The sequence below is a fragment of the Argiope bruennichi genome, chromosome 7 (assembly GCF_947563725.1).
Source record: "Argiope bruennichi chromosome 7, qqArgBrue1.1, whole genome shotgun sequence".
In the NCBI taxonomy this organism is placed as follows: Eukaryota; Metazoa; Arthropoda; class Arachnida; order Araneae; family Araneidae; genus Argiope; species Argiope bruennichi.
In genome coordinates, this window is record NC_079157.1 from 119726694 (window position 1) to 119738698 (window position 12005).

General features: G+C 25.8%; 1 protein-coding gene across 1 annotated transcript; it reads left to right on the top strand.

The window, feature by feature from the left end:
- The first annotated feature begins 194 nt into the window (after positions 1–194).
- On the top strand, positions 195–8228 carry LOC129975722 (mediator of RNA polymerase II transcription subunit 6-like). The gene is made up of 8 exons (XM_056088899.1): positions 195–542; positions 3112–3271; positions 3357–3448; positions 4034–4116; positions 4197–4236; positions 6259–6327; positions 7177–7308; positions 7655–8228. Exons 1-8 carry the CDS (start codon positions 488–490, stop codon positions 7945–7947), a joined length of 924 nt encoding a protein of 307 aa, XP_055944874.1. The 5' UTR covers positions 195–487; the 3' UTR covers positions 7948–8228.
- Positions 8229–12005: the final 3777 nt, after the last annotated feature.

Below are 12005 nucleotides of genomic sequence, written 5' to 3' on the forward strand. Positions count from 1 at the left end.
GTAACTTAGTTTCGTTTTTTCATTCAACAGTTTAAATACTTTTTTATACTACTTATTATAGTTTCCTCTTATTATTTATAATAATTAGTATTATTCACACTAGCAATTTCGGAACTCAACCACTGTTTATTGCTTATATTTCTTTGATTTCAAACTATTGAATTTCACTTTTTTAACTGAGTCCGTAACGCAATTTTTTGTTTACGTTTGGTGGAGCAATTTTTCAGAGGAATAGTTTATAGTTTTCAAAGGAGCATTTTTTCGTAGTGAAAGCACTCTTCAACTTCATGGGAAAATAGGAGTCTTATTCCCTAATATTTATACTAATTAGTGTGCTGTTTAACTGGAAGTCTACTTTAAGAGACTTATTTTCTTATACTAATGTGTGTGCTTTTTAACGGCACTGGAAGTCTACATTAAGGATTTGGTTAATTTTCGTGACACTTAAAAAAAAAAAAAAAATTAAATTTCTTACGGTACAGCCATTATGAATTCTGATCCTCGTTTTATAAATAATGTATCTCATGGGATACCAAAAGTCGGTGAGTTAATATATATATATATATATCTTTCCTCTCTTTCAAAATATTAAATGTAAAGTTCATTTGATTGAAGTTTAAAACTGCCCAACATAAAACTTATCTCATTAATACCATATACTTCATTTTGTTCATTATCAGTCCTGCTATAGTGTTTTATAATTCCCTCTTAGATTTAGGATCATTATAGATAAGTCTTCAAGGAAAAATATTTAAAAATTTTATGAAATTTTACTTCGAATTTAGTATAGATCTTTAGTTTGGAATCTATTATTAATACAGCAAACTTCTAGATGCTTGTCATAGTCTTTATTCTATTTCTCAAAAAGTGCTAAAAAATAAACACATAATCCCTCAGAAATTCTATCTAATAAATACTTCAAAAGAAATATAATTTTTTTGAAGTATTTATTCTTTACAAGAAATAATATCTCATTAAGTGTCTTATCTTTGTTTTACATATAGTTATATGTTGTTTAAAAATATAATCTTTATTTGCTGTTTAAAAATATAATCTTCCCAGGCAATAATAATAATAATAATAATAATTATAGAACATCTTTCAGTACTTGTGCATTTATCATATGCCAGAGTTTGCATCATATGCCAAAGATGTTATGTTACTCTAGTAACTGTGTTCATAATAACATATGATTAAACCTAAAAATATGTAGTTAATATAGTTTATACATTATTAAAGTACCATACAGGCTGACCAGAGCTTACATAAGAACCTGGGGCCCCAAGCATTTGATGATAATGGAGCTTCTCTTTATTTTCTCTTCCAACTTTAATCACTTTATTTTTTTGTTAAGGGTGAACTGCAGTGATCTTGTAGTGAGGATATCTGACCATGGTTTAAATTTACAAAATCCATTCCAATGTAGGTCTTTAATGAAAAAGTCTTTCAATAAATACCTCATTTGATGTGGGCTGTTATATGCTAGTTCTGATTTCATTTTAAAAGAACATGATATTGCACACTGTTTTTTTTTCTTTCTATTTAGAATATAACATGAAATACTTGTATTATATTTATTAGCAAATTATTTTAATATACTTTATTTTTACATTTGTTTATTTTCTGTCAGAAACAACCTTGTTTATTATACCCATTATATTACCCACATTAATTCTTTAGACCAATTACTTTAATTTAAAAACAAAATGAAATGGACAAACTTTCCTATTTCTTATTGTTACATGGATATTTTTTTTATTATTATTAATATCAACTTTGAGAATGATTATTCAATGTTAGCTACTGTTGCATAATGATGTAGTGTAAAGAACAGGAAAGCTCAATATAACAAAAATATTATATACCAATAATTTTGTTAAACCTTTGGTGCTACTAATTTTTCCATGCTGTTCTTTGAATGATGCCTTAATTAAATGTAATGAGGATAGAAATATTAACAATGTATCCTTTAGAAACTCTCATGCAAAATTCATTGCATCATCATAAATCTCTCTCTCTCTTTTTTTTTTTTTCCCCATTTACTTTTATGAGAAATTTAGGGTGAGTTAGTTTGCTTCAAGAACCTTGAAGTGGATTCATAACTTGGAACACTTTGGAGTTTTACTTTCTTCCGTCATACTGGTAATCTAGTTTAACCAGAAAACTTTCATGTAAAATACATATGTCATTAAAAAGTCAGGTTGACATAATCTGATAAATTATTGATGCATTTTCAGGTGCTTTTTTTTTATTAGAAATAAATTATATTCCTATAAAACTAAAATTTCCAATATATATATAAAGAATAATATATATATATATATATATATATATAAAATCTTTTAGATTCTAATTGATAGAATTATTTTTATATATTACTTTATTATTTCATGATGAATTTATAATAAATTAATATTTGTTAATTAACTTCTGTGTGTTTGATTGCTTGAAAATGCCATTTCAATTCTATTCTTCTACATATTGTTTTAAAATCCATGATGTACTGTATTTCTGTACAATCAATATCAAAAGTTTTTATTTCAGATGTAAACTGTTTTTGTTGCTGGAGATGAAATTTAATTTTTTATACCATACTTCTGATAAAATTAAATTCAGGCAATATTGTGTAGTAGTTGCATTAACAAGAGAAATTATTTCATGACTTTCATCCATGAAATTTTGCAATGTTTACATGCATTTTTTTTAATGCTTAGTTGTTATCAATCTATAGATCAAAAAAGTTTTATAAAAATTATTCACAAAAGCATTTCTATGATAATAATGATGATAGTGCAAAGTATTTAAAATACTTTAGTCCAGTGACCATTTATATGAAGATAATGAATAATATTAAAAAATGAGTAACATTTGCACTCTGATTTATGCAGATATATCATCAATTTTTAGTAAATATTATTATAATATTATTGTTGTTGTTATCTGTCTTATCAATAAAGATAATTACAGATGAATGGTTACATTTTTTTTTTTTTACTTAAAGAAATTTCATTTTCCCAAGATGATTAGTTTTTATTATATTATAATATATACTGGTTATGTAGAATAGCACTTTTTTTTTATCTTTCTTTTAAAAAAAATATTCTATTTCAGAAAATCCACTCAGTATATCATGGCATGATAGCACATGGATACCAATGTTGAATGGTGGCAACATTATGGATTATTTTTCAGAGCGAACCAATCCTTTTTATGATCGAACCTGCAACAATGAGAGCTTGAAAATGCAAAGGCTTGGTATTGAACATTTAAGGTAATGAGACAGATTTTCAATTGTTATAGCTTAAACAAATATTGAAGTTTACCTTACTTGCTTTTTTTGTTTATATTTTATACAGCAATATGGTTGGCTTAGAATATGTTTTATTACATGTTCAGGAACCAATTCTATATGTCATTAGGAAACAACATCGCCATTCACCTAATCAAGGTAATTTTTTATGTATTATGAGTAAGAAATAATTGTGAAAATAATGATCTATTTTAGAAGATATTAAATTGTTCTAAAAAAAGTGTATGAAATTTTGCAATTGTATTATTTTGTTAGTTGCATACTCTTGTTTTAATTTACCTCTTTTGTCTTTAAATACCTCTCATTGTTTTTGCAGTACTGAATGAGAATTAATTGCAAAATTAAATTTAGCTGCCTGATATAAAATTAAATTTAACTGTTCTTTTATATTTAATAAATACTGACTGATCTTTTAAAAAATAAGAAATAGACTAAATTGCTTGTGACGTGTAAAGAATATGCCATAAAACTGTTTTACCTCTAATTAATATTAAATAATTTCTAATTAAATTTAAAATTTCCATTTTATTTTTTACAAAATTATTCTTTTATTTAATCTCATTTTTTATTATCTTTTGTTAAATTAAAATTCTGTAGAATTGTTATCAATGAAGTTAATGATAATATTATTTAGAACTATTATATACAAAAATGATGTTTAATGCTTTTTATTTACTGTGGCATGTTGCCTGATATAAGAATTTATTTACTTTTGTTATGCAGTTACACCTTTGGCTGATTATTATATAATTGCTGGTATTGTGTATCAAGCCCCAGATTTGGCATCAGTAATTGGATCTCGAATGGTAATATGACTAAAAAAATAATTACTATTTTAAAAAGGAAATGTTTATAATAAAATAATAATAATTATTATTTATTTCAGCTCACCATGGTTCATCATTTACAGTCAGCATTTGATGAAGGTAAATTTTAGATATTGCTTTATTCTTGACTTTTGATGTATATATAAATGTGAAATTTACATTGCTTGAGTCTGATATATAAATGTGAAATATTCATTGCTTGAGTCTGAGAATATAGATATAAATTTGGCTCTATTTTTCATTTCTGTTACTAGAAACAAATATACTGTTCAGTATTTTAGCATACTATATTACTGTATAGCCAATGTGTATAAGAGCACTTCATTTAATCAAATGTGTTAGTTTTATGCCTAAAATGTTTTCTGACAACTTCATTAGTTTAAAAAATAATAATAAATAAAATAAAAGAATAGATAGATTGCTTGCATAAAATTAGAATAAACTACTGAAGTGGAACAAGAAACATATTATTTAAAAAAACATTTCTTAATAGTAAATAATTGTTTCCTATTACAGTCATTGCAAAAAATAATTTTTTATTAGTTACAAAATAAAGAAAAAAAAATGTAACTGGGCATATAATCTTTATAAAATTATATACTTATATACATATATATTGTTCCAAAAATAAGCATAAATTCTAAGCATTGTTTTAATAAAACATATTTTTAGTTGCTTATAAAGAAGTTCGGGAAAAAAACTTTTTACGTAGAAATTAAAAATTGTCTTGTATGAAACAAAAAGTATTATAGTGAACTTATTTTGCTGTGCATGTCTACATACTATGGAAAAGAAATATTTTTAACTGGCAAATGCAAAATGGGTTAAAATATAAAAAAAAGAAAGCTTTTTAAGATAAATATTTTAAATTGCATTGTTAAAAAATCTTAAATTCTCTTTACACGGGAATTATGGCCTCAATAGGAGCCCATGCGACTCCCCACCAAATCTCATTGTCATTCAATAATCCTGTATGAAGGACTGCACATGCATAGGTTTTTGTTACAACGGCCTGTGGGATTCTTACCTTGTGATAAGATTTTGTTGGTGTCACATGGTATTTTTTTATATCTAATAATTGAACTAGTGTAAATAGGGCCATAAAAATTGTAACAATGCATTCTTTTTAAATTAATTATCAAATCTGCCTATTATACTCTTAAAAGAATATTACAACCAAGAAAATACATTCCTTTGATTTAAATCTGTTATAAAGTTAGCCTGAAGCAATGAAAACAATATTAAATAATAGTAATATTTATGCCGTTTCGCATAAATATGGCAAACTGATTTTGAATATTATTGATCGAGGTTGGAGTCATTTCAAACTTACTCATACTAAGTGTAAATTAAAAGGATTTCTTTTAGGTCTGACAACATTCTTTTAGAAATGTGATTAATTGGCCAAAATTGTTTTGTTAATGAGACATGTCAAACAGAGTCCTGGAATCTCAAGTAATACTAAGCAATTATGAGTTCTATAAATTCATTGTAGATTGTACAAGTTTTAACAAACTGTGTAAAAGAACTTCCATAATTAACCCTTAAGTTCATTTTGTATAGTATACCATACATACAACTTTATATAACAATATATTAATAATATAATAACAATATATTAATAATAATAATAATATTTTTATAACGTAAAGAAGCTACCTATATACATTTTTTTTTTTTGCTTTTTTTCAAAAAAGCAATTTTGCCACGATAAGGGTTAAAAACAAAAATTTGTTTTATATAGAAAGATATAATTTTTGTTTTTACATACCAAAACAAAAACTGCAAATTTATTTTATTTTATTATTTTGAGCAATATTACTTTATATGTTGCTCATATTTTGATTTTATCTATTTATCACTGATACCAACAATCCTAATTATATTTTAACATTTCATGAAAATTACTTTCAATGTGTATAACTGCAACTGTAATGTATTATTATGAATAAGTCGTTATAGTTTTACTATAACACATAACTAAATATAGAATCTTCTTTCTTTTTTTTTATTTGACATTCCCCTATCAAACTACAATTTGTTTTTTACTCTGATAAAAAGTTAATAATTTTCTCACTGTTGCATATAAAGTAATTTGACATATGATTATTTTTGCTGTAGCTTCTTCATATTCTCATTATCATCCATCTAAAGGCTATTGGTGGGAATTTAAAGATAATGAAAAGAAAGGTTTGTATAATTTATATCATTATTTGACTAATACATAGTTTTTTATATTTTTTATATAATTTGTGTAGCATTCTATTTATTTTTTCTATTTATCTTATATTAATTAGAAAAGTTTATTTCTTTACTACTGATTCCTGTGTCATTTATGATGAATAAAAAGAGCAGAAAGAGTTGTTGATTGTCAAAAATTTGAAGTTAAGTTCTTTAAATCACACACACATCTACCTGTTCTTTAAAATTGATTTCTAATAAAGAATACTTTACTTTAAAGAATACTTTATATAAATACTTTCTCTCTGATGCTAAATTTAAAGACATCCATATTTAGCAATCAGCTATTAATCATTAAAAAAAAAGATCATTTGATTTAATTTGAAATATAATTTGAGATTAGTGCATCATTGAACTTTTTGTTAAATCTGTGTGTCATTTTATATTTAGATCTCTTTGAATGTGTAATTAAGCATTTAAGTACCATTCAGTATATATGTATGTCAATCCAAATCATTTTGGTGCATCCGATGTGTAATTTTTTATTTAATAAAAATCAAATATTATTCGCTTTATTATGGGTTTTTTTTTACAAAATTTTTTGTATATATAATTGCTTGACATTAAAAAAGAGAACTTGAGGGACTTTAAAAAATAAATTCTATAACTAATTGATGGAAATTTGTCATTCATTTTAAATACATGTTTGTTGTAATAAATGCAAAAGAAAAACAGCCAGTAATTCAAAATACAGTATCTCATATTCTGACAAAGAAAATTATTAAAGTAGGATTAGTTTGCATGGAAGTATACTTATTTTGACTTACTTTCTTTTTAAAACTGATTTGCAATTTTTAGAAAAAACGAAGACCAAAGAAGAACCTGGATCCGCTTTTCAACGACGACGAGTGGATATTCTCCTCTCAGAACTGGCAAAGAAATTTCCTCCTAAAATGCCATCTCCTCCGCAATTAGAAAAGCAAACTACTGGTAAATTACTTTCATTTTTTAACCATTAATTGTTCATTTCTGTTTTTACCTGAATGCAAACTTCTTTTTGAGTTCATTTTGATAATTTTATAAACTCATTTTTATATATGTTTTCTTCATTCATTTTACTAAACAAAACTCTTAAAAGAATATCAACTTTAGTTTCTTTATATTTTAAATATGGGAAGATAATTAACAATTTATACAAGCACATGTAAAGTTAGTTAAGAATAATACTAATTACAGCATTGTTATATTGTAATAATTAAATGATGTAACAAAAAAAAATCCTTATCAGAGTTACCATAATCCTGACCTATTTCTATCATCATTTTATGATTTTTAGCTGAAGAAACTGCTATTGCTAGTACTGTCGTTCCTAATGTTACAATTAAAACAGAGCCAAAAGATGATGTTAAAATTAAAACAGAGAAAGCTGATACTCCCCCTGCTGCAACTACCACCACCGCTACTACAGTTGCAACCAGCTCTACACCTGCAACAACAGCAATTACAGCTACACCTTCTCTTCCTCCTCCTCCCCCACCCCCGCCTCCTGTTCAAGCATCTGCTGCATCAGTTCAGGCAGCACGAAATGTCATGAAACCTCCTCCAGAAAAGAAGATGAGATTAGCATGAGACAAAGTATAAATTTGACTTGTAAATAAAATATGTTAAATATACCTTTATATTTTAAATCGGAGCTATACTCATTCTTTTTTTTTATAACATAAAGTATTGATCTAAATACAAAACTAAACTTTGTAAAAAGTATTAAATAAAGCATTAATTCATGATAAGTAATGAAGTCAGTTTGTTATTTTTGCATGATTATATTAAAAATTTCACTTTTTTTGCAATCTCGTTTGGTTTTACCCTGAATTTAAAAAACTTCATATTGTATATACTTTTTCAAAAACATTTGCCTTAAAAATCTTCCTTTGGCAAACTAAAAAACTTATTCTTGAAATTTGTAATAGATGCTGAAACTAGAAAATACTTTTTCATAAATTTTGCTATGTTGTATTATTATCTTTGTACTTATTAAATTACTTATTAAAATATTAAAAATTTAGTTAAATGACTTGTGTATCATCTGTATTCACATTTTCATATATTTATCAAAGTAAATACCAAAAAAATAATATTGGTGCTTGATCAATTTAGAATAGTGCCAACAAATTTTAATTTTATAGAATTCTTAATACATATTCTAAAAAAGGACCAATACACACAAATTCATTTTCTCACCAAAATGAAAATTTTATCGTATCTTGCCTTATGTTTTACTGCAAGTGCATTGAATTTAGTGCTAAAAAACAGTTAACAGAATTTTGCATTCCAGCTTTTAATTTAACTAATTATGAACATTTATAAGATGATCCTCAGAACAAAAAATGTAAAATTTCAATTTAAATCATGAATATTTTTAACTAGAAATGATTCTGGCCTGGGGGGGGGAGGTGTTATTTCTAGTATTCCTGATAAAATTACTGCTTTTTAAAATACTAACTGAAATTTTTATCATATGCAACTTATGTAAAAAAAAATAGTAGTTTAATAACTCAAATACTTACTTACATTAAAAAAATAATAAAGTCTCTAATAAAAAAAAGTAATTATTTAAACATTACTTTTCTTATGTCTTTTATTTACTTAGTGATCATCAAAATGTAATCTATTTTTAATAGGAAAAAAGCACAATGCTTTTCTCAATTCTTAAATGCAATTGACTTTGGGACGAACAAATAAAGCTAGGTGTATTAACTCATTTGATTTTTTGTCTTCAGATTGAAACCTAATTAGAAACTATAATTGTATGCATCATGTGAAATTCGCAGGTTTCAGTTTCTAAAGGAAGTTTTTCAGGAAGAAATTTTATCGTGCCTGGATAGTTATACACTAACTCAAACAATTCAAATGTTTTTTTAAAGTTTAATCAAGTATTTAATAATTACATATAAAATTCAAAGATTTTTCCAAACTGTTTAGCAAAGTAGAACTTGAATGAAAGCTATTACTAGAAATGTAAAAAAGCAAGTAAATAATTCATTTTCTGATGCAAAAGATTATTTCTTAGATTTATATTTTATCTGCTTATTTCAATGATTAAAATACGAATATTTCATAGGTAATACCTTATTTTTCTAAGATATATATGTAGTAAAAAAGTATCATACTCTCAAGATTAAAGGATCTTTCACCGAAAATTACAAGGTCTAGTTCCTACTATTTTTGCACTGTAGAACTTTGAAAAATGTATGAACTATGTTGTCATCATATTTTTTAATAGCACAAGTAGTTAAGTAAACTGGCATCAAATTTTGCCAAATACTTGATGTGTATTTTGGAGAAAATTATATGAGCTGCATAGGAGAGTTCACTTTTTCAAACATTTTCAATATGGCCATGAAAGTGTCAAAAATGATTCCATTCAGAATGTGTTTGGAAATGATTGAATTTTTTTCTTTTTTGAACTAATTGAATGCAACTTTAGTTACGGTTCTATCCAGCATTGTCTGATTAAAGAATTTGTATTTATGTCATTTGTGCACATTTACAATTTGTGCTGAAATTGCTCTCTGAATACAAGAAAAGAAAGTCTTCATCAAAGCTCAATCATGAATCTGATTATTCTCACCTTGGAGAACCAGCTAAACTTTTATCTTTTAGGTCAATAAAATGACCCTACATCCATGAATTGTGAGTTTCTGACTGATTTATGAAGATCAATTGCAGTTTTCAATTCAGATCCCTTTGTCTTGGCAAATAATATGTATATAATTCAAAGCTTTATTGTACAGTATTATTAGGAATCACAAATTGACACATGCAAAGGAGAGCTAAAGCTCAATATCTGCAAAGCATCTTCCTTCAGCATATTTTAGCTTTGGTGATTATAGCCCCAATACATTATTATAGCAGCTGAGTATAAACAAATTATTTATCTATTGAACTAGAAGAAATAGTTTAAATAAGTAAAAATTTTCTTTGTAAGTAAATTGGGGAACTTCATCTCTCCATTAATAAAATGAATTAAAAAAGGCACATTTTGAAAGAAAAATGAAATATTTCTTTTTTCACATACACACAAAAACAGTGGGTACAGCTTCAAAGAAACTTTCTTGCATATTTTTCTAAGGCATTTTCCCTTCATAAAAATTGTGAACTTTGAGTAAGGCCATGAATACCACAAACATTCAGAAGTTCATTTTCACAGTCTCTCATAATAGAGTGAAAAAGGGGAAAAACATTAAGATTTTTTTGTTTTTTTTAACCAAGATTCGATACGTAATTGTAGTAACAATATCACATAGCAAATTATATTTGTCTAATTAATTGAATTTACATGCATATGAATGTACAGATCCTTAAGTAGTGAATTGTTGAACGGATTGGATTTAACAGTTGATACAGATCTCCAGTTATATTCAAACAAATGAACTTCCTGTAAATTGATTTCATTCAAAATTTGTGTAAAGATCATATATCAAATTTCAACCTCTTTGACTCAAAGCATTTTTTAGTTATCATGGTCATAAAAACGTATAATTTTAAAAAAGTGTTTTTCAGACTTAAGGAGATCTGAAATATCTAAATTAAAGTAATTTCTCTTTGTGCACAAGAAAGTAAAAATGTATATTATTGAATACAAAAATAACCAGCAATAAAAACTCAAATTTCAGCTTTTAATACAAACTCATAACATTGCAAGATAATATAATAGTTTATGAATTTCAAACACAAATATGGGACATTTTTGGCTATGATACAAAGAAATTGCTTTGTTGTATACTGCCATACAGAAATCACGCAGATATTGGCTATAACATATTTACAATAAACGGCAATTCTGCATGCACACAGATGTGTCTAAATTGAATTGCAGTTTGTACATCTTCGGCAATCAAAGTAGGAACAATTCATTATGTATTGTTTCAATACATTCACACACAAAGATGCAATAAATATATAATCATCATACTGTTATAAATTTGATTATGTGTGACAATTTAACATATCTACAATATTGTGGAAGAATGCATTTGAATTTTGATAATAGTACTTCTCAGAATTCAATATATAACAAAAAAAAAAAGTTTTACAATACAATGAGTGATCAGTTAGAGATGGCTTAGATAGTTAAAATATTGGACAATGCACATATGTTCGAATGCTGAGCATCACATAGAATAAACACAAGAAGGTGCAAAGTTATGTGTATAATTTACAAAACTGCACCTTTTGCTACTATCACAGCCGTGATAACAGACAAAATTGGATAATTAGAGGCTTCTAATGCACACAATGTGCCTGATGAACAGAATTAAAAAAATATTTCAAATACATTCTCTAAAAGCAATTAACGAAATATATTTAAAAATAAATTGAATTTTAATATGTTTGAGCACATTATGTTCATCAATTGATCATACACTGTATTAAATAATCTGAATTTTGGCATACACGATTGAAAAAAAGTTTTTATAAATCTTGTATAAATAAATCTGTGCATATGATTGTCAAGAATGCAAATGCTTAATTGTGCTAAAATTCACAAGATTGACAACATAAATTTATCAAAAATGAATCTGATAATTCAATTAAAACACCAAAAATTCAATTTCATCAATGAATTCCAAAGCAATGAGATTTAAAATAATAACGTTTGGACCCAAGAAGCTGCATCATTTATT

Excerpts from the sequence above, each read along its gene's own strand:
- LOC129975722 (XM_056088899.1), top strand. The coding sequence starts at position 488 with ATGAATTCTGATCCTCGTTTTATAAATAATGTATCTCATGGGATACCA. Across the intron at positions 543-3,111 it reads TCATGGGATACCAAAAGTCG|AAAATCCACTCAGTATATCA; the intron begins GTGAGTTAATAT and ends ATTCTATTTCAG. Across the intron at positions 7,309-7,654 it reads ATTAGAAAAGCAAACTACTG|CTGAAGAAACTGCTATTGCT; the intron begins GTAAATTACTTT and ends TATGATTTTTAG.